We start from the raw sequence: 18764 nt of genomic DNA, 5'->3' as shown, positions 1-18764 counted from the left end.
TTGCACATGTTGATGCTCTTAGCCATGTCTTTCACAGTTCTGTCCTTCAGGGAAACTCCCAGGGTGAAGGCTACCATGACGCCTAGGGTTTCGGAAACGTTCAATGGTAGTGGCGTCACAGGTATTGTGGCCCCCACTCCGTGAGGAAGTTGTGTGCAGACATAGCAGCTGTCGTTTGTAATCCTTCTGGTTGTCAATAGTACTACAGTGTACCAAGAATTTTCCTCAGGCTTCGGGGCGAATAAACTCAGGCAGCAATTCTCTCTTTTTTCTGCAGTTGGATGCTCTGCAGCTGCTGTTTGAATTTTCGCACACCTGTTGTTGATTAGGTTGAGATGTGACCTTGTTGCAGGAGCAGTAGCAGGACGATGGTGGCAGTGAGCAGGAATATGCTGCAAATTCCTCTACATCTGTCACACCTCCAGCGTCACTGTATATTCGTTGGCGTCATTGCATCAGCCGTGGTGCCTCATCTTACCCCCATAACCAGTGTACTGCTCTTCTTGAGTTCGAGAAACATGTGGTCCTACTTTTAACCACACCCCTCCTTCACTCACAGTTCAAGGCGGGGAAAAGTGTTGGTTCACTTACTGATGCTCTGCACACTTTATGGTGTCTCGTCCGTGGGCTCAGGAACACGTTTGCAGTGGCTGACGTGTATCCAGGTGGCCCGTTCTGCGACTTTCACTGCTGTTTCCGTGGTGAGGAGGATTTGGAAAGGTCCGTTCCACCTGCATGCTTTCCAGCTCTTTCTCCTCAGATCCCTCACTACGACCCAATCTGCTGATTCTAGGTTGTGTAGTTTTCGCTCTGTGGCTTTTGGTAGGGCATCCTTAGCCTGTGTGTGGATATCAAAAAGCACAGAGGACAGGTTTGCACAATAACGTAACATTTCATCTTCACACTGGCTGGTGTGGGGGAGTTGCCTCTTAACCGATCCAATCCCTGTATTCATTGGCCGTGCGAAGAGGATTTCAAATGGGCTGAGGCCATTTCTGCTCCTGACCCTAGCTCTCATGTGCATCAAGACAATCGGTAGTGCTTTTGTCCAAGCTAAACCAGTTTCCTCACAACATTTAGTCAACTTCCCTTTCAATGTACCATTCCTTCTTTCAACAGCCCCCCTCTGGCTGGGTGATAAGCACAATGTTGCCTTATTTAAATGCCAAAATACTCACCCACGCTCTTCAGGGCCGTGCTCATGAAAGGTGTATCATTGTCGAGTTGTCGATGACATTTTACCTGGAATTCCCCAACTAGGAATTATTTCTCTGATTAAAGCTTTTGCTACTGCTGCTGAATCCTGTTTAGAAGTGGGAAAAACCTCTACCTATTTGGAAAACATGTCAACTAAAACCAAACAGTATTTCTTTCCCTCTGTCTGCATTGTTAGTAGCACAGATCACACAACTTTGATAACATTTTTGGGAGAAGTTAGAGAACCCCTTTGTGAACCAATACCTGTGTATTTCACTCATCATACCCCCTTTTGACACATGATCCCTCCCATGTGACAACTTAGCATAATGAGGAAATAAGTATTTGGGTAAACATGGTCTACCATTTGGCCCGTACCACACTTTGTTAGAAAAAGAGCAGCCTGCTTTTTCCAAGCCAGCCTCTCTTCAGGGCTGGCTCTGGCCTGTAGGTCCAACAAATCAGCTGTGGATGTCAGTGGTGAGTTAACAACGGCAAGACATTGTATGTTGTTGTTAGTGTTATCTAGCTGTGCCACTGCCTTGGCTGCAGCATCAGCTCTGGCATTCCCCTGTGAAACAAAATCATCATTATTTTTGTGTGCTTGGCATTTACAGCAGTGTTGTTTTTGACAAGCATCTTAGATTTAGTCTTAGTCTTTTGGACTAAAATGCTTATTAGTTTTAGTCACATTTTAGTCACTTCTATATGTGATAGTTTTAGTCCTGTTTTAGTCGACGAAAACTCAAAAGGGTTTGAGTCTAGTTTTAGTCAAAAAAAAGAAGAAAAAATAAGTATGGTCTTTTAACAAATTAATTTAGGTCAATAAGTATTGGAGATTTCTGTTGGGCAGTGTCACACATAAGTTGTGAAATAGCAGCAGATCTATAAGTTCAACACATTGTAAGCTTGCAGATCTGCTATTTTCACAAATAATAACAATAATAAAGGAATGGTTTTAGACATATAAGGTTTCCACCCAACGGCAAATTTCTGATCTAAGGATTGTGTATTCAAAATATATAAAAAATATCCTTGTGGCGAGCCTTAAGGTGCCGCTTAAGGTTTGTCGTATTTTTTCCGCCTACTTTGTGGCCACATTTGTCACCGTCTTCCTTCACAATACACTCTGTTTTATTATCTGCTGGGTTATATTTAAAATACACCCATATGTCGTCTCTACGTTTGCGACCACCGAGCCCCTGTGTTGAAACTGCCGCCACCATCATGGTCCATTGTCTGATGAGTAACAACAGTGTGACGTGTTGAGCACGTTGTGCGCTGCACGCCAGGTGGTGGGCGTGACCAAACAAGGATAGACTGTAGGCAGCAGCAGATACTTTTTAGGTTTTAATTGACACACACAATAAGGAGAAATGTCATGCATTTTAAACGTCTGACAGATCACCCACTAACATTTTCGTCCATTCTCGTCTCGAAAACTCACACACGTCTCGTCATGTTTTCGTCATCAGAGAGCTATGTTTATCTCGTCACCGTCTCTTTATCGTCATGAAAAAAAGTGGCGTCAACGAAATGATTTCGTCATCGTCATCGTTGACGAAAACAACACTGATTTACAGATAGCGACCTGTTTTGGAAGGAGGAGAGCATCGAGAAGTGCAGCAACCATGGCGTGTTGGGCTATAGGTTTGCCTGTGGACGTTAAAAAATCCCTATTGGCCCAGAGATGGCCAATATCATGTACCACTCCCCATGCATATCGACTGTCAGTATATATGTTGGCTATTCTGTTAGCTACAATCTTGCAAGCTTCTATCAGTGCAACTAATTCTGCTGCTTGTGCAGAATAATTAGAGGGGAGTGGCTGTGCAACAATTGTGTCATGTAGTGTTGTAATAGCAAAGCCCGTTTGGTTTTTACCGGTTGTTGAGTTTCTCGAGGCTGAACCATCCACAAACAGTTCCAGGTCAGCGTTCTGCAAAGGTGTGTCCTGCAGATCAGGTCTGGGGGAGCAAGGTTCAGTTATGACTGCTACGCAGACATGTGTTTGTCCATCGTCTGGTGTAGGGAGAAGAGTTTCAGGGTTAAGAACATTGCATCTTTTAACAGTGATGTTAGGCATGTCAAGCAGAATTGTGTTATATCTGAGCCAGCTTGCTGTTGACAGGTGGGAAGTTTTCTGTTCAAGCAAAATCATTGAAACAGCACTTTTGATGAGAAATAGGTTACAGGTCTCTGTCGTCCCCCATGGTCATGTGTCAGTATCAAAGTCATGTACCCACCCCATTCGTCAACAGTCTGTGTGAATGGTTTGGTGCAATCTGGAAGGCCCAATGTTGGAGGAGATTGTAATGCCAATTTCAAATCCACAAAGGCTTTTACGGCCTCGGGTGTCCAAATGACTTTATCTTTTGCTGTGAGACCTCTCTCATGGGCGAGAGGGCTCAAAGGGGCCTCAATTTCTGCATAGTTTGGGATCCAGTGTCTGCAATATGACGTCATTCCTAAAAAACTCATAACCTGTTTCTTTATTTCAGGCTGTGGAATGTTTTGGATTGCTTCAATTCGTTTGGGTGAGAGGGTTTTGCCCTCTGCTGACCCACATGACCCAGAAAAGTGACTTGTCTTGAAACAAACTGAAGTTTTGACAAACTGGCCTTGTGGCCGTTATCAGCCAGATGGTTCAGGAGAGCGAGTGTGTCTTGTACACAGGCTTCCTGTGTGGGTGAGCAAATCATGATGTCATCAACATATTGCAAAAGAGCACTACCAGCTAGTAGGTTGAGTGAATCTAGGTTGTCTTTTAATGCTGCATTAAAAATGGTTGGAGATTCAGTGTAACCTTGACAGAGCCGCGAAATAGTGTACATTTTAGATTTGAATAGAAAAGCAAACCAACATTGGCTATCTGTATCCACTGGGATACTGAAAAATGCATTTGCGAAGTTTAACAACAGAGAACCATTTACTGTCAGATGGAACTTGAGAGAGAATTGTGTGTGGATTTGGTACATTTGGTGCGCGCGTGTGGACTGCTGCATTTACTGCTTGCAGATCCTGTACAAATCTCCACTCATTGGGTTGCTCAGCATCTGATATTCTTTACAGGAAAGATTGGTGTTCGCACAGGAGATTTTTCACATGGAACGATTACTCCTGCTTCAAGGAGGGATTCAAACACTGGTTTGATGCCCTCGAATGCGTCTTTTTTCAAAGGATATTGATTTTTGCATGGTCTGTATGAGGATTTTGGTGTGATCACAACTGGTTCGGCACCTTTACTCAGTCCTACATCATATTTGTGTTTTGGCCATAAACATGAAGGTACCTGACTTAACTCAGGAATTTCAGAGACGTCTTTTATGAAAATGTGATTGCCGAAAAATGAATCAAAGGAATCTTTTACCTCTGTGGCTGTTTGGAAATCTGTGTCTGGAATGAGCTCAACAGTCTTTTCCGCAGTCACTACAGCAGAAAACCTTTTTCGGTGCACATTTAGATACGGATGGAAATCAACATAATTTGTTGAAGACGGTCAAAGTTCCAAAACTTGGTGTCAACTAACAAGTAGTAATAATTTGTTGCTATAAAACTTAATGAAGATGAAGCCACTCAACAAAATCAAACAAACTCAAACACTTTCATTAAGGCTGACATACATTTTCTAGGCGTCACACAATACTTCAGGAAAATTATAATCTAAATTTGAGTTGAAGTCCTTCAGTGTCTCCCCTCTGACAGCCAGCCAGCTCTCTGTTGATTTTCCAGCTCCTGAGATGTTACACTTGTAGAGTCCTTCATCAGATTTGGAAACACTGTAGATAATCATCTCTCCTGTAGAGCTGCTCCTGTTGAAGAGTCCATCTTTATAGAAATCAGGTGGGAGGTTAGCAGCAGTAGTTTTGTTTCTACAGTGCAGAATCACAGGATTTCTCTCCATCACAGGAAGAGCAGGACTCTCCAGAATCACAGAACCAGCTGAGCAACAAATGTTTGATATTAATATATTGTTGAACATACATTTATGAGAAATATCTTGTCGTATTGCGAACATACCAGTGACAGTGATGTTGATGCTGTTGCTTCTCCTTCCACCTGCAGCTTCACACCAGTAACTGTCTGCTTGATAAACATTTTTAATCCTGAAGTTTAAGCTCATTGATTCCACCATATTAGTTTCACAATTGGGTATTTCCCCTTTGACCTCATATACAATTTTCCATTCCGTTGAACCATCAAACTCCCCACAATGAAAAGTTACAGACTGATATTCAAAGAATTGTAGTCTGTTTGGGTTGATACAGAGAGCTGCATCTGAGACAAAGAAGACAGATAATGAATTAAGACATTTGCTTCATACAAAACTACTGAAACATGAACAAGAACTGCATATAATTGAATATAATATGCATATAATATGCATATAATATGCATCATCATATAATATGATTGATGATGCCCACTCCTCAAAAGATCGCTCGCTCTGTCTCTATCTGGACGAAATTTTGCGGCCGTGTCCCGTCCCTAAACACTTCTTACTGCTTCCTGTTGACAAGCTAGCTAGCAGAGAGAGAACCGAGAGAACAGAGAACAGCAAGCATGGACGATATACTCGCGATAAAATCGTCACGCTGCATATCAGGACAGTTTCGTGAGAGATCTCGCCGCTGGTTCGCTCGCTCACTGGCTGTATGTCAGGATGCGGTGTAAGGCTGTGTTGGCATTAACATGCACATTGCTGTTCTTACCTGTCTCTATATGCATGCCAAAAAAAAAGATCTGGAGCTACAATTAGACTCTGAGAGGCATTGTCTAAAGTATAAGATCAAGTATAAAATCAGTACAAAAGTACAAATACCTAAACATTTAGTATAACACTAGAAAAAATGTACTTTATTTATGTTTCACAACTTTCACTTTCACAAGAAAGATGGGCAATGAACAAAGAAAACTGCAGTTCTGTGGAAGGAAAAGCTGACTAATACTAAGAAACATTTCTGTTGTTCCTGATGGCCTTGATTGCAGCTGTTAACTTTAGTGATAAGTTACCTGGCCACTAGCTCAAAGTTCAGTTGCTCACAACCACATAGTAAAACTGTGATTGTGATAAATAAATAAGTACATATAAATCTGAAATGTAACTTTCTTTGAACCTTTTATTGTAATAAAAGTTTGAAAACTGTTTCTAATCCTTATGCTAGCTAAAAGCTGCCAAATGCTTTCTCAGTTTAATGTTGACTTTGTTGGTTACACATTAAATCTAATACAATAGAGCTTGCAATAGCAGCTGATAAACCAGAAAGAGTTAAGATAACTTATCAATGATTTACATACTTTTATTGCAGTCTAATAAAATGGCCGACACATCGCGCAACAGGTACGTCGCTTTCTGACTTTAATTTTGCAAATTATATATGCTTCGTTTAAGTAACAGTTTTTGAAACACAATATCATTTTCTATATTAAAAGTGGGTCTGCATTTACACAGGTATAGGTTATACCAGGTTTTTAAGTCAATTTGAAAGACTTTGTGCCAGTGGGAAAGTTATGACCACATGTGATGCTTTTCCAGTATGGCAGTATATTGTAGTATAAGCATTCTTGAGACTGCAATGTTACTTTTAGTGGAAGACTGCTTAATTGCTATCACACAGTTGGATATTTTCTTATCCTACTACATTAATTATTACAGACATTTACTTAGAGAAGTTCCTAATGAAATCAAATATTTAACAAATCTGGCAAAATCTATTAAAACTTTTTTCATAAATGAACAGTATTTTGTCTATTTAAAGGTTAGCATATAGGCTAACTACATTGTGATTGCTAAGGAACTCTCTGTAGGACTGTCTGTGTTGGCAAAAGTGAAAGTATAACTCCATTACATGGGCATGAAAAATAAAGGATACTGCCATTTTATCGGTGTTCTTTGGGACACACCTTTGTTTACCTTTACTGCCACTGAAACATCTAGGATTTTCTTTTAATTGTTATCATTTGTAAAAGTCAAATAAGTCCACATGTACATGTTTAATTCATATGAATGAGACATGTCTTAGTGTTAGCCGAATCATATAAGTCACTTGTCCATTTTCAAAACTACAGGATGCTTCACCTGATGGATGGACTGTCTCCACCCAAAACCATAGGTGTTCTGATTTTCCATCTTCTCCTAACACACTCCTGTAGAGGTAACTCACACACAATTATATAAAATCACAATTAAGGTTTTATTAAAAAATCTAATCAAAATTTACTATTTTCATTTTCTATAGTGAACACTTTTATAATAACCATGGAATATGATCGCGGTGATGAACCAACAAAGAATTAATCCTGAATGCAGTCACATGACATTTTCTGTTCATGGGAAATGTTTATTTTTGTGTGTTTCATCACCATTTTAGTACATTAACACACTACCAGACTACAAACTGTAGTGTCACTCACACTGTTTATATTTTCACGTTTTACATTGATTTTCAGAACTGAGAAGTACTGAGAAGATTTGGAGATTTCATCTTACAAAGTACTATAGCTTCTCTCAGCTCATTAGATCTGCTAAAGAAAATATTATTTAAAATAGCACTTCTGCTGCCACATTTAAATTTTTCCAATGAGTTCAGTTATTTATTCAGAATCACTTCTAGCTGGTTCATACTGCAGGAACTAATAACGAGTATTTCTTTCCAGGTCAGTCTCAGCTAATTGGTCCATCTCAGCCAATAGTGGCAACAGTTGGAAATGACATAATTTTGCCATGTCATCTTCAACCTGCTGTGGGTGTTTCTGCCATGACGTTGGAGTGGACAAGACCTGATCTGGATCCCAGATTTGTCTTTGTGTGGCGTGCTAATCAGGACCTTGTAGATAGAAAAAATCCAAATTACAAAGGAAGAACATCACTGTCCATTGATGAACTGAAGCAGGGAAACATTTCATTGAAACTCTCCAAAGTGAAAACTTCCGATAAAGGAAAATACAGATGCTTCATTCCAGACATGAATAAAGAGTCCTTCGTTGAGCTTGTTGTCGGTAAGTAGATACAGCATAGTCAGCACATAGTATCTGCTAGTGTTTGCACCATATACATTGAATACACCATATAAGGATAATTAGATAGTGTCACTTAATATGGCAGTGTCCAGAGATTTTGAATGGTGTTAAATTGACAAAGCTCTCATAATAAATGCTTCATTATGTGACTAAGGCTATATAAGTGAATGACATAGGCTCAAAATTGTGTCATCAAATACTGCCAGTTCGTCACATTCCCCTGGTGTCTAATGCACACACATTCGTATAGCGAAGCAAAAACTTTCAAATAAATCCCATACAGACCCATTTGTAGCCATCTTACATAGTCAGAGCAACAGGTTAGGCAAAAATGATCACTTGAAATATTGGCATTGTTATTGCCACAAAAACCAACGCCAACTTATGATTGGAAACATGAGACTTGTAGTTGTCATTTATTAGTTTATGTTAATCATGACAGTGCACACAAATAAGGATGTGTACACCAGAGTAAACCAAATGGCTACTTTTCAGTCTCAAAGCCTTATTTACTAAGATCCCAAATCAAGATGACTAAATTACGTGTGCAGTGCAACAGACTGCATATTTGGTTAGCGTGCGTTTTGAGGGTGATCGACTCAGAATAACAGCACAAATGACAACAGGTGCAGACAGCAGTATTTAAATTAGGGTTTTGTGTCTTAAAGCTGCAGTATGTAGTTATGAGAAAAAAGTGGACTTTGCCAGAAAATTTGAACGAGTTCAGCCTGCAGGTCCCTCCTTCTTCCTTTCTTCTGCACTGCAGTCCTTCTAAGCCCCTCCAACAGAGGAACCTGCTGTGCCGCTGCATGCACGTGAAGGCTCGTCCCAAAAGTTAGACAGGAAACCTGTTTGATCGAGTGAGAGCAAAGCAGATGCTGCATGCTGGAGGGGGGCTGCCAGCAGTGTGTGCACAGCATCATTGACCCTCTTCCAGGCTCTGATTGCAAATCATTTTACAACCACTGGGTGGACACAGAGACAGTGGATTTTGTCACAGCTTATCGGTGTCTTATTCTACTGTCAGATCGTAATGACAATTTTAGCAAATATAACACAAAAATAGTTACAGACTGCTGCTTTAATGCAGAGTTTTAATTAGCAGAGAGCTGCAAGCGCAAAATGAAATCTGATCCCATGGAACTAGAGGTTCTAGTGGAAGAAGTTAAAAAACATATTGAGTTACAGCAAAAACATATTATTGGGAAAAAAAACGCTATATGGGAGAGTATTTGTGACAAAGTCAGTGTTGTCAATAAATAAAATATTCCACTCCAAAAATATTAACAGAGGTGGATAAAACCTGTTCTCTGTGTATTCTGTCATTGTGCCTCCGTCTTCTCCTTCCATAGTAACACCTGTCATATGTTCACAGCGTGCAGCAGATTAATACCTGCCCTTCAAAGGTATTATTTATAGGTGCAGTTAAGATCTGCGTGATAAGTTAACATATTTGCATTTTCTCCTCCCTGAATTTTGCACACTGGGGTTAAAATGCCCCATATTATATATTAATTAAGGCAAACATACTAAATGAACAGTGCATAATATCTTGCACAGTTGAAAGACGCAAGCCTCAGTGCGCCACATTATTAAATCAGCTTGCACATTTTTTTGCGGGTGATGTCAAGTTTGCACTCGTTTTTACACCCTTAAACCTTTAGTAAATCAGGCCTTTAATCTCTGGACAGATGTTACAATTTGTTGACCCTTCTGTTGTGTTTTTTGCTTTTGGAAAGACAAATAAAAAAGATGTGACCTTCAAAATTAATTTACTTGTCTACCTACGATAGCTCTTACAGACTCATGTACAGCAAATGATCAATTAATGAAAATAGATAACATACAGCAGACTTTCCTTCAAAGGCAGTTCATCTTTTGATTTAACTGATTGAACCTTGCATTCATTTCCACTGTTTTAAAGATGCTCTTTCTTTTCCTTATAGCATCAGGTACTGTCTCATCACCTGTGGTCAGTATAGCAGGTACTGACAGAGAGAGAGGAGGAGTGATGTTACAGTGTGAGTCTAAAGGCTGGTATCTACAGCCTGAGGTGCTCTGGTTGGACGGAGAGGGAAACCTCCTCTCTGCTGGACCTACAGAGACAATCAGAGGTCCTGATTACCTCTATACTGTCAGCAGCAGAGTGACTGTGGAGAAGAGAAACAGTAACAACTTCACCTGCAGAGTCCAACAGAGCAACATCAACCAGACCAGAGAGACAAACATTATTGTTCCGGGTAAAATAGACCTTTTTTTGTCTCAGATTCTGGATTTACTTTCATATAACTGAGGTCCAGTGTTGAATAATTACATGTTTTTCTGTTGTATCATTTTCAGATGATCTTTTTAACATCCAGTCCAGTACTTTGCCTGTCATAATTGGTGTAGCTGCTGGTTTTGTCATTTGCATCATGATTATTGGTGTTTTTTTGTGTGTGAGACAAAACAGTAAGTCACAAATGAATTGCAGTGCATTGTTTATGGAAAACGTACAGTCTAATTGTCAGACTTATTGTGTCTAATGTTACACAGATATCAAACTTCCTGAAATGAACAAAAGTTTAATGTCACAGCCTTTATTTTTACACAGAGACCAAGGACCGAGGAAATAAGACACTTTCTAAAAGTGATGATCCTGAAATGCAGCCTCTCAATGCAGCAGGAACAGATGGAAAGACAAAAACAGTAAGTCCAGCGGTGTCAGTAAAGAACAAAGGACAAAAACACAAGAAGAACAAACACGTGAGTTAAAAAGTAAAGTAAAAAGTCATTTGCAGTGGAGGAAAAAGAAACCAAGAGGAACTTAAATATTTACATGAAAAAACCTGACTTGAGGTCTCAAAAGAGCAGGGTCACAGCATGAAGCAGAGAGCCTAGACATATTAAATGCTGAGGGGGGAAATTAATCAGAAAAACAAACAACATGAATTATTCAGGCAGATCATTGTTAATCATTTCAGCTTTCTATCTATATTATTGCTGTAAGTGTGTAAGTGTGATTAAATTAGGGAGAGTGTGTAAGTGTGTAAGTGTGATTAAATTAGGGAGAGAGACCTGCAGACCCTGAAGGAGAAACTGGAGACCAAGAACAAAGAGACTTCCTTTTTTACCTACAGTATATGAACCAAAACAGAAGGTCTGCTGCTCACCTAAGACCTGCTGCTTTGTACTGGATGTTACAGCTGTGTCATTAAAAGAGAGTCCCAGCAGTTACTGCAACACCTTCACAGATGTTTATCTGATGCCAGCAGCTTAAACCAGACACACAAATAAAATCATTACACAGGCTTCATTGTTTCTCTGTTGTTGTATGTTCACTAAAATATGTATTAAAATATAACATGTCTCATCTTGTCTCTCTCCTCCCAGATTAAAGAAATAAAAGCTCAACTTCAGCAGCTCCGTGATGAAAATCAGAGGAAGGAAACTGACCTGCAGAGACAGACGGAGGAGACCAACAACAAGGAGGTTCATCTCTCTAATGTTCTGTTCTATTTAGATTTCTAGTATACAAGAAAATAATTATTATGACGAATATAACGTGTTGTCTGAAAAGATGATGCACGTAAATAAGATCTGAAACAAAGATGCTGACAATATACAATAAATGAAATGATACAACAGTTATTATCAATTAAGAAAAAGCTTTATGAAAAAAGATATTCAGACAATCAGTCTATAGTCTACCTGCAGTATACTCTGTGGTTTCTGATACAGAAAATAACTGACTCAGCTGAACTCAATAACTCAAACCTAAAGAGACAAAACTGTGCAGCACTGAACAAACTTTATGTCTCAATGCTTCATTTATAATCATGAATGTTTGATTCTCTCACTCATGAAGGGACTGAAAATGTTTCTACTACAGAAAAACTTTCTCAATTGCATTAAAATCCAAAATCCACAGAAATCTGACCATAATATATGTTTTATATTCATGTTGTAATCTGTTCAATCACATGTTCCAATAATAAAAATGTCTCTTATTTAGTGTCCAATTAATTTGTCTCAGTTTAAGTGGCAGATAATTTCCAAGCAAACACTGCAGGATGATAAGACTCTGAAGAAGGAGTTGGAGAGGACGAACCAGGAGGTTCATATTTGTCCTTCAATACCTTTTCTTTAATCAGCTGTTTCTTAAAGTGTAACTTCACTTTCATCAGATTTTTAGTCTGTCATTGTCATGTTTCCCCCTATCAAAGATTTGCTTTCTGTTTTTTGCGTTTTGCTGTATAATTTATTCATTTTTAAATCCTCCAAATGTTAAATAATTACAAAACAACAAACATTTAAACTCATCTAACATCCAGCAGCAGCAGTCTTCTGTGTTCTCACACATATAGAACATGTGTTTATATTCTCTGTGTGGTCCAGATTATACTTAGTGGAGTCCAAGTCAAGACTGAGACCAAAACCCAAACATGTACTTGTACTTCAATTCAAATGCTGAATGAATCAGACCTTTAAGTAGCCTTGAGTTTCTATCTTAGCTGTGATTGTGTTGTATAATTAAACCATGTCTTAAAAAACAGCAGCATGTCTCTCATCTAGTCTTTCTCCATGTCTCTCTTCATTCACAGTGGGACAAAAAACGAGCTGATTTCCTGAAGGAGAAACAGAAAGAAGAGGAAAAAATGAAGGAACTTAAGAATCAGCTGGACTCAAAGCAGAAACAGGTGAATGTGATCATAATGAAGTGTCTGAATGAAGATGGCTGACGTTAATGAATTACAGATATTAGTGATACACACACATAAGCAGTCACAGTGTGTCAGTGTGATACATGATGGTAGTTTAATTGATCACTGCTGTGATGTTGATCGTGTTCACCTGAATGACAAACTGCTGAGTCAGCAGAAACCAGAGTTTGATATGTGAGTGCTGCAGCTTCCTCTGCTTAATATGTGTTGAAATACAAACAATGAAACAACCAGCAACATTATGTATTTATAACCAGAGTATGAAGAAGACTCTGATTGGCTGACAAGAGTACGTAGAAATTATAAAACATTGTTAAAGACTTTATTTAAAAAGAAAATGAACTTTATCTAAATTCAAATGCTGCATAAATCACTTTTTTTGTGTCATATGTTTCTGTTTAACTCATAAATGTTAATATGAGATTGTCTCTCTCCTCTCAGATTGATGGAAAACCAGCTGAACTTCAGCAGCCCCAAGATGAAAATCAGAGGAAGGAAACTGACCTGCAGAGACAGACGGAGGAGACCAACAACAAGGAGGTTCATCTCTCTAATGTTCTGTTTCTATTCAGATTTGTAGTCTACGAGAAATTAATTAGTAATTAGTATGACGTGTTGTCTGAAAAGATGATGCACGTAAATAAGGTCTGAAACAAAGATGCTGACAAGATACAATAAATTAAATGAAGCAACAGTTATTATCAATTCAGAAAAAAGCTTGATGATAAAAGATCTTCAGACAATCTAGTGACCGAGTCTTTACTGCCCCAAACAGTAGAGCTCGAGACTGTGCTGATCATGACCATGATGTCATTTAAATACAGATAATACCACACTTTTCAGGCAGTTTCTCCTGGAGCACATCCATAGTGTTGTAGTCCTGTGTTAAAACCCTGCAGACTGTCTAACCTCCACAACCCTGATCTACTGTATGTGGATGTGAAAATTGATGTAAAATTTCATTTTTAATTATTTAGATTTTTGTCATTTAAAAACATTTTTCTCTTTATTTCTCTCCTTCATTTCAGTTAAAAAGAGATCAAACTCCTCCAGCCCAGCCTTCCAGGTCTCTGGTAAGTGATCATGGTAGAAATACAACAATATAATCTGTTGTTTCTGATACAGAGAATAACTGACTCAGCTGAACTCAACAACTCAAACCTACAGAAAAAAAACTGAGCAGCACTGAAAAGACTTTATGTATCAATGCTTCATTTATAATCAGGACATGTTTGATTCTCTCACTCATGAAGAGACTGAAAATATTTCTACTACAGGAAACATTTTCTCAATTGTGTGTGTGTGTGTGTGTGTGTGTGTGTGTGTGTGTGTGTGTGTGTGTGTGTGTGTGTGTGTGTGTGTGTGTGTGTGTGTGTGTGTGTGTGTGTGTGTGTGTGTTGTCTCTCACAGACACAAGGGGCAAGCAAAAATAATGACACCAACCCAGCTGGCAAAAACTCAACAGAACTACCAGTATTTGTGGAGGTCAACCCAAGTGGAAAATATCTCCGTCTCACCAACGAGTCTAAAGAGGTGATGATGTTTGTGAGGATGAACTTTGTATAAACATGAGAACATGTACTGTTAGGTTTAGTAGCTCTACATTGATGAAGTGTATCCAGGATTATTTTAAATGGACCATTAAAGCCAAGCTAACGACCCTCTACAGTATTTACCTCAGAATCTACTTTCTCTTGTTTTCATGTGAACAGTTTAAATGTCACACACTCATGGATTTAACACTGTAACATTAACTTGTTTGTTTTTCCTTCATCCTCCTTCTTGTGTCCAATTTCTCTCCTGAAGGACCTGAAACTGGAAGGCTGGAAGTTACGAGTGACGGTCAACGACCAAAACCCCATCACGTTCACATTTAAGGAGTCAATTACACTCAGAGCTGAGAAGAGTGTCAATGTAAGTCTTTCTTTCTTTCTTTCTTTCTTTCTTTCTTTCTTTCTTTCTTTCTTTCTTTCTTTCTTTCTTTCTTTCTTTCTTTCTTTCTTTCTTTCTTTCTTTCTTTCTTTCTTTCTTTAATTGTGCAGTTCTGTAACTTTACATGCAAAACATTTTTAACTGAATGTATTATTATTATTATTATTATTATTGTTTTTGTTTTTGTTTTTGTTCTTATTATTATCTGTGACCTTTGGATTTTACAGATATGGGTCCCAGGTTTTGTTACTCAACCTTCTCCCTCTGACCTGGTATGGAAGGAGCTGCATCGTTGGTCCAAAGAAGACAAACTCCTCGTTGAGCTCATCAACTGTGATGAAGAGATCATGAAAACCACTGAAGTATAATAATCAGCCCAGCTGCCACACAGTGTTTTAGTTTATCTTACAGTCACTTTTTTGCTCCTTTTAAACTACAATATTCTCCATGTTTACCAACTTTTATCACCAACCATGAGATGACTGTGAGGAATTTATAATGCTAAATGCTGAATGTGAATAATTACTTGAAAATACCAACATAATTTTGATTGTTGGATTCATCTAACTGCAGTCATCTCTCTTTTTTAACTTCTTCTTCCAACACTGATTTATTACTGAGAACAAACTAAACTGTTACTGACCATGAGTTATTGTGTGTGTGTGTGTGTGTGTGTGTGTGTGTGTGTGTGTGTGTGTGTGTGTGTGTGTGTGTATGTGTGTAGGGAGACAACAATCCGCCCAGGGAGAGCTCAAACCCACAATCCACCAGCACCCAAAAAAAAAACGATAACAGCAACACATCCAGTCAGGTAATAATGTTTGGATTGTATGAACACTGTATCAGTACCTCAGTATATGAACATGTGCATCAGGCTTCTTAATTCTTGGGGGCGGCTGTGGCTTAGGAGGTAGAGCGGTCGTCCTCCAATTGGAAGATTGGAGATTCGATTCCTCCAGTCGATGTGTCCTTGGGCCAGATACTTAACCCCAAATTGCTCCTGTTGCTGTGCCAACGGTGTATGAATGTGTATGAATGATTAGCTTCCTCTGATGAGCAAGTTGGCACCCTGTGTGGTAGCCATCAGTGTATGAATGGGGTGAATGAGATGTAGTGTAAAGCGCTTTGAGTGGTCGTAAAGACTAGAAAGGTGCTATATAAGTACAGTCCATTTACCATTTACATTAACCAAATGTGTCTTAAACTTATTCCTTCATATGATGTAGATTTTTTTTACTGAGACCAAAATGACTTAAACTACCTGAGACAGTTACTCTCACTGTCCTGTGAGAGCAAACAAGATAAACATTTAGATTTTGTTGATGAATGTTTTATGTTTATGTTCAGTTTAGTTTAGAGGAATACTTTACAGTTTGATCCACTGGCGGAAAAACATATTTGATGGCCAGTAAAGACAAGATCACATTTTTTTGATCTGAAATGAGAACTTTTTGAAATATAAGAAATACAAGTTGTTGTTTTTTCTTGTGGTATAATCAACAATTAGAAACACATTTTATCAAACTATCTTCCATAGTGCTCTGTGATATTCTGGTTTGCATTAATTTTTAATTATTTTTATTTTAACCAATTTATTTATGTATTAACTATATCTTACTTAGTAATAACTCTTCATTAATGAGGCAAAATTTCATCCTGAGATCTGAAAGTTGAACAGAGTAAAACCTGTGAGAAGAATCAGTGTGGGAGAGTTTATATCTGCTACAGTGAAGAGCTTCTTATATTATTCACAATGAAATATATGCTGTTTAACATTCTTACAGCACTTTATTATCTGTGATAATGAAAATAGATATTAGTTGCTGATGTCAGTGTTTTAAAACCTTTGTTGCAGTGACTACTTGATAAAAACTAAGACCAACATGTATCAATCACATCTTTTCATCAACTTTGTAAGCAAATGTGACACATCTAAGTTTTAACACCTTAAGAGAAACAAGTGTAAACAGTCTCTCTAGTTGACTCTGTTGTTTGGTTACTGAACATTTATGTTGTCAAAACTACAAAGATTACCAAATAAATCACATTTATTCCCCAGAAACAGACAGTTCAAAGAGTACACAATGCTTAGTTAATTAGTTAAGTTATGAATGAATAATCGTTCTCTCTTTCTGTGTGTGTGTGTGTGTGTGTGTGTGTGTGTGTGTGTGTGTGTGTGTGTGTGTGTGTGTGTGTGTGTGTGTGTGTGTGTGTTTTGTCTCCCACAGAGGCCTGAGGCAAGCAAACATGACAACAACAACCCAGCCAGCCAAAAATCAACAGATCCAGTTAAAGCGAGGAAGACTGAGAAAGATGTGAAGAACTCAGAGGAGGAGCAGGAGAAGGTTCATCATTTAATCTAAATCAAATAACTGCAGTCATCTCTCTTTTTTAATTTCCAACACTGATTTATTACTGAGAACAAACTAAACTGTTACTGACCATGAGAGAAAATCTGAGACATAAGAAATAACTCTTTTCAGACTGAACTCAACTGCCAACAACAAGTTGTCCTGTGTGTCACTTTGTAACAAAGAAGAGCTGAATAGACTGTCTCACTGTGTGTTTTCTCCCACAGAGGCAAGATGCAAGCAAACATAAAGACACCAACCCGGCCAGCAAGGTCTTTGTGGAGATCGACCCAAATGGAAAATATCTCCGTCTCACCACTAAGTCTAAAGAGGTGATGGTGTTTGTGAGGATGAACTGTGTATAAACATGAGAACATGTACTGTTAGGTTTAGTAGCTCTACATTGATGAAGTGTATCCAGGATTATTTTAAATGGACCATTAAAGCCAAGCTAACGACCCTCTACAGTATTTACCTCAGAATCTACTTTCTCTTGTTTTCATGTGAACAGTTTAAATGTCACACACTCATGGATTTAACACTGTAACATTAACTTGTTTGTTTTTCCTTCATCCTCCTTCTTGTGTCCAATTTCTCTCCTGAAGGACCTGAAACTGGAAGGCTGGAAGTTACGAGTGACGGTCAACGACCAAAACCCCATCACGTTCACATTTAAGGAGTCAATTACACTCAGAGCTGAGAAGAGTGTCAATGTAAGTCTTTCTTTCTTTCTTTCTTTCTTTCTTTCTTTCTTTCTTTCTTTCTTTCTTTCTTTCTTTCTTTCTTTCTTTCTTTCTTTCTTTCTTTCTTTCTTTCTTTCTTAATTGTGCAGTTCTGCAACTTTACATTCAAAACATTTTTTTACTGAATTTATAATTATTATTATCATTATTGTTTTTGTTCTTATTATTATCTGTGACCTTTGGATTTTACAGATATGGGCCAATGGTTGGGGTGCCGATTCTCCTCCCTCTGACCTGAGATGGAAGGAACTGAGGCGTTGGGCCAAAGGAGACAAACTCCTCATTGAGCTCATCAACTGTGATGAAGAGATCGTGAAAACCACTGAAGTATAATAATCAGCCCAGCTGACACACAGTGTTTTAGTTTATCTTAAAGTCACTTTTTTGCTCCTTTTTAACTACAATATTCTCCCTATTTCCCAATCTTTATCACCAACCATGAGATGACTGTGAGGAATGTATGATGCTAAATGCTGAATGTGAATAATAACTTGAAAACACCAAAACTATAGATCAGGAAAACCCAAAAAAGATTTGAATCTTATGGGAAAAACACATTTGGTGACCAGTGAAGACAAGATCACACTTTTTTGATCTAGAATGAGAACTTCAAATATAAAAAATCCAAGTTTTTTTTTCTCGTGATAGAATAAACTATTAGAAACACATTTTATCAAAATATCTTCCATAGTGCAGTGTGATATTCTGGTTTGCATTATAATTATTTTTTGTTTTATTTTAACCAATTTATTTATTTACAATATCTTACTTAGCAATAACTCTTCATTAATGAGGCAAAATTTCATCCTGAGATCTGA

At 38.3% G+C, this 18764-nt stretch overlaps 2 protein-coding genes across 2 annotated transcripts in view; both read left to right on the top strand.

The window, feature by feature from the left end:
- LOC134006303 (lamin-A-like) overlaps nucleotides 1–18384 on the top strand; it is a 154426-nt gene extending 136042 nt beyond the window's left edge. Inside the window, exons 11-14 of the mRNA XM_062445388.1 lie at nucleotides 11590–11688; nucleotides 17431–17535; nucleotides 17809–17916; nucleotides 18139–18384. Of these exons, the coding sequence (XP_062301372.1) occupies nucleotides 11590–11688; nucleotides 17431–17535; nucleotides 17809–17916; nucleotides 18139–18279 (453 nt within the window). The 3' untranslated portion in view covers nucleotides 18280–18384. The remainder of the gene's footprint in view (nucleotides 1–11589; nucleotides 11689–17430; nucleotides 17536–17808; nucleotides 17917–18138) is intronic.
- Nucleotides 7270–10510, top strand: LOC134006221 (butyrophilin subfamily 2 member A1-like). Its single transcript, XM_062445310.1, has 3 exons — nucleotides 7270–7352; nucleotides 7855–8196; nucleotides 10164–10510. The coding sequence occupies exons 1-3, from the start codon at nucleotides 7280–7282 to the stop codon at nucleotides 10508–10510; spliced, it is 762 nt and encodes a 253-aa protein (XP_062301294.1). The 5' UTR covers nucleotides 7270–7279.
- Nucleotides 18385–18764: the final 380 nt, after the last annotated feature.

Source organism: Scomber scombrus, chromosome 23 (assembly GCF_963691925.1).
Source record: "Scomber scombrus chromosome 23, fScoSco1.1, whole genome shotgun sequence".
Classification (NCBI taxonomy): Eukaryota; Metazoa; Chordata; class Actinopteri; order Scombriformes; family Scombridae; genus Scomber; species Scomber scombrus.
This window is presented reverse-complemented; position numbering and strand designations above follow the sequence as displayed.

Bases quoted from the DNA above. Each gene is read 5' to 3' on its own strand.
- LOC134006221 (XM_062445310.1), top strand. From the start codon at position 7,280: ATGGATGGACTGTCTCCACCCAAAACCATAGGTGTTCTGATTTTCCAT. The intron at 7,353-7,854 runs GTAACTCACACA...ATTTCTTTCCAG, and splicing joins CCTAACACACTCCTGTAGAG to GTCAGTCTCAGCTAATTGGT. The intron at 8,197-10,163 runs GTAAGTAGATAC...TTTTCCTTATAG, and splicing joins CTTCGTTGAGCTTGTTGTCG to CATCAGGTACTGTCTCATCA.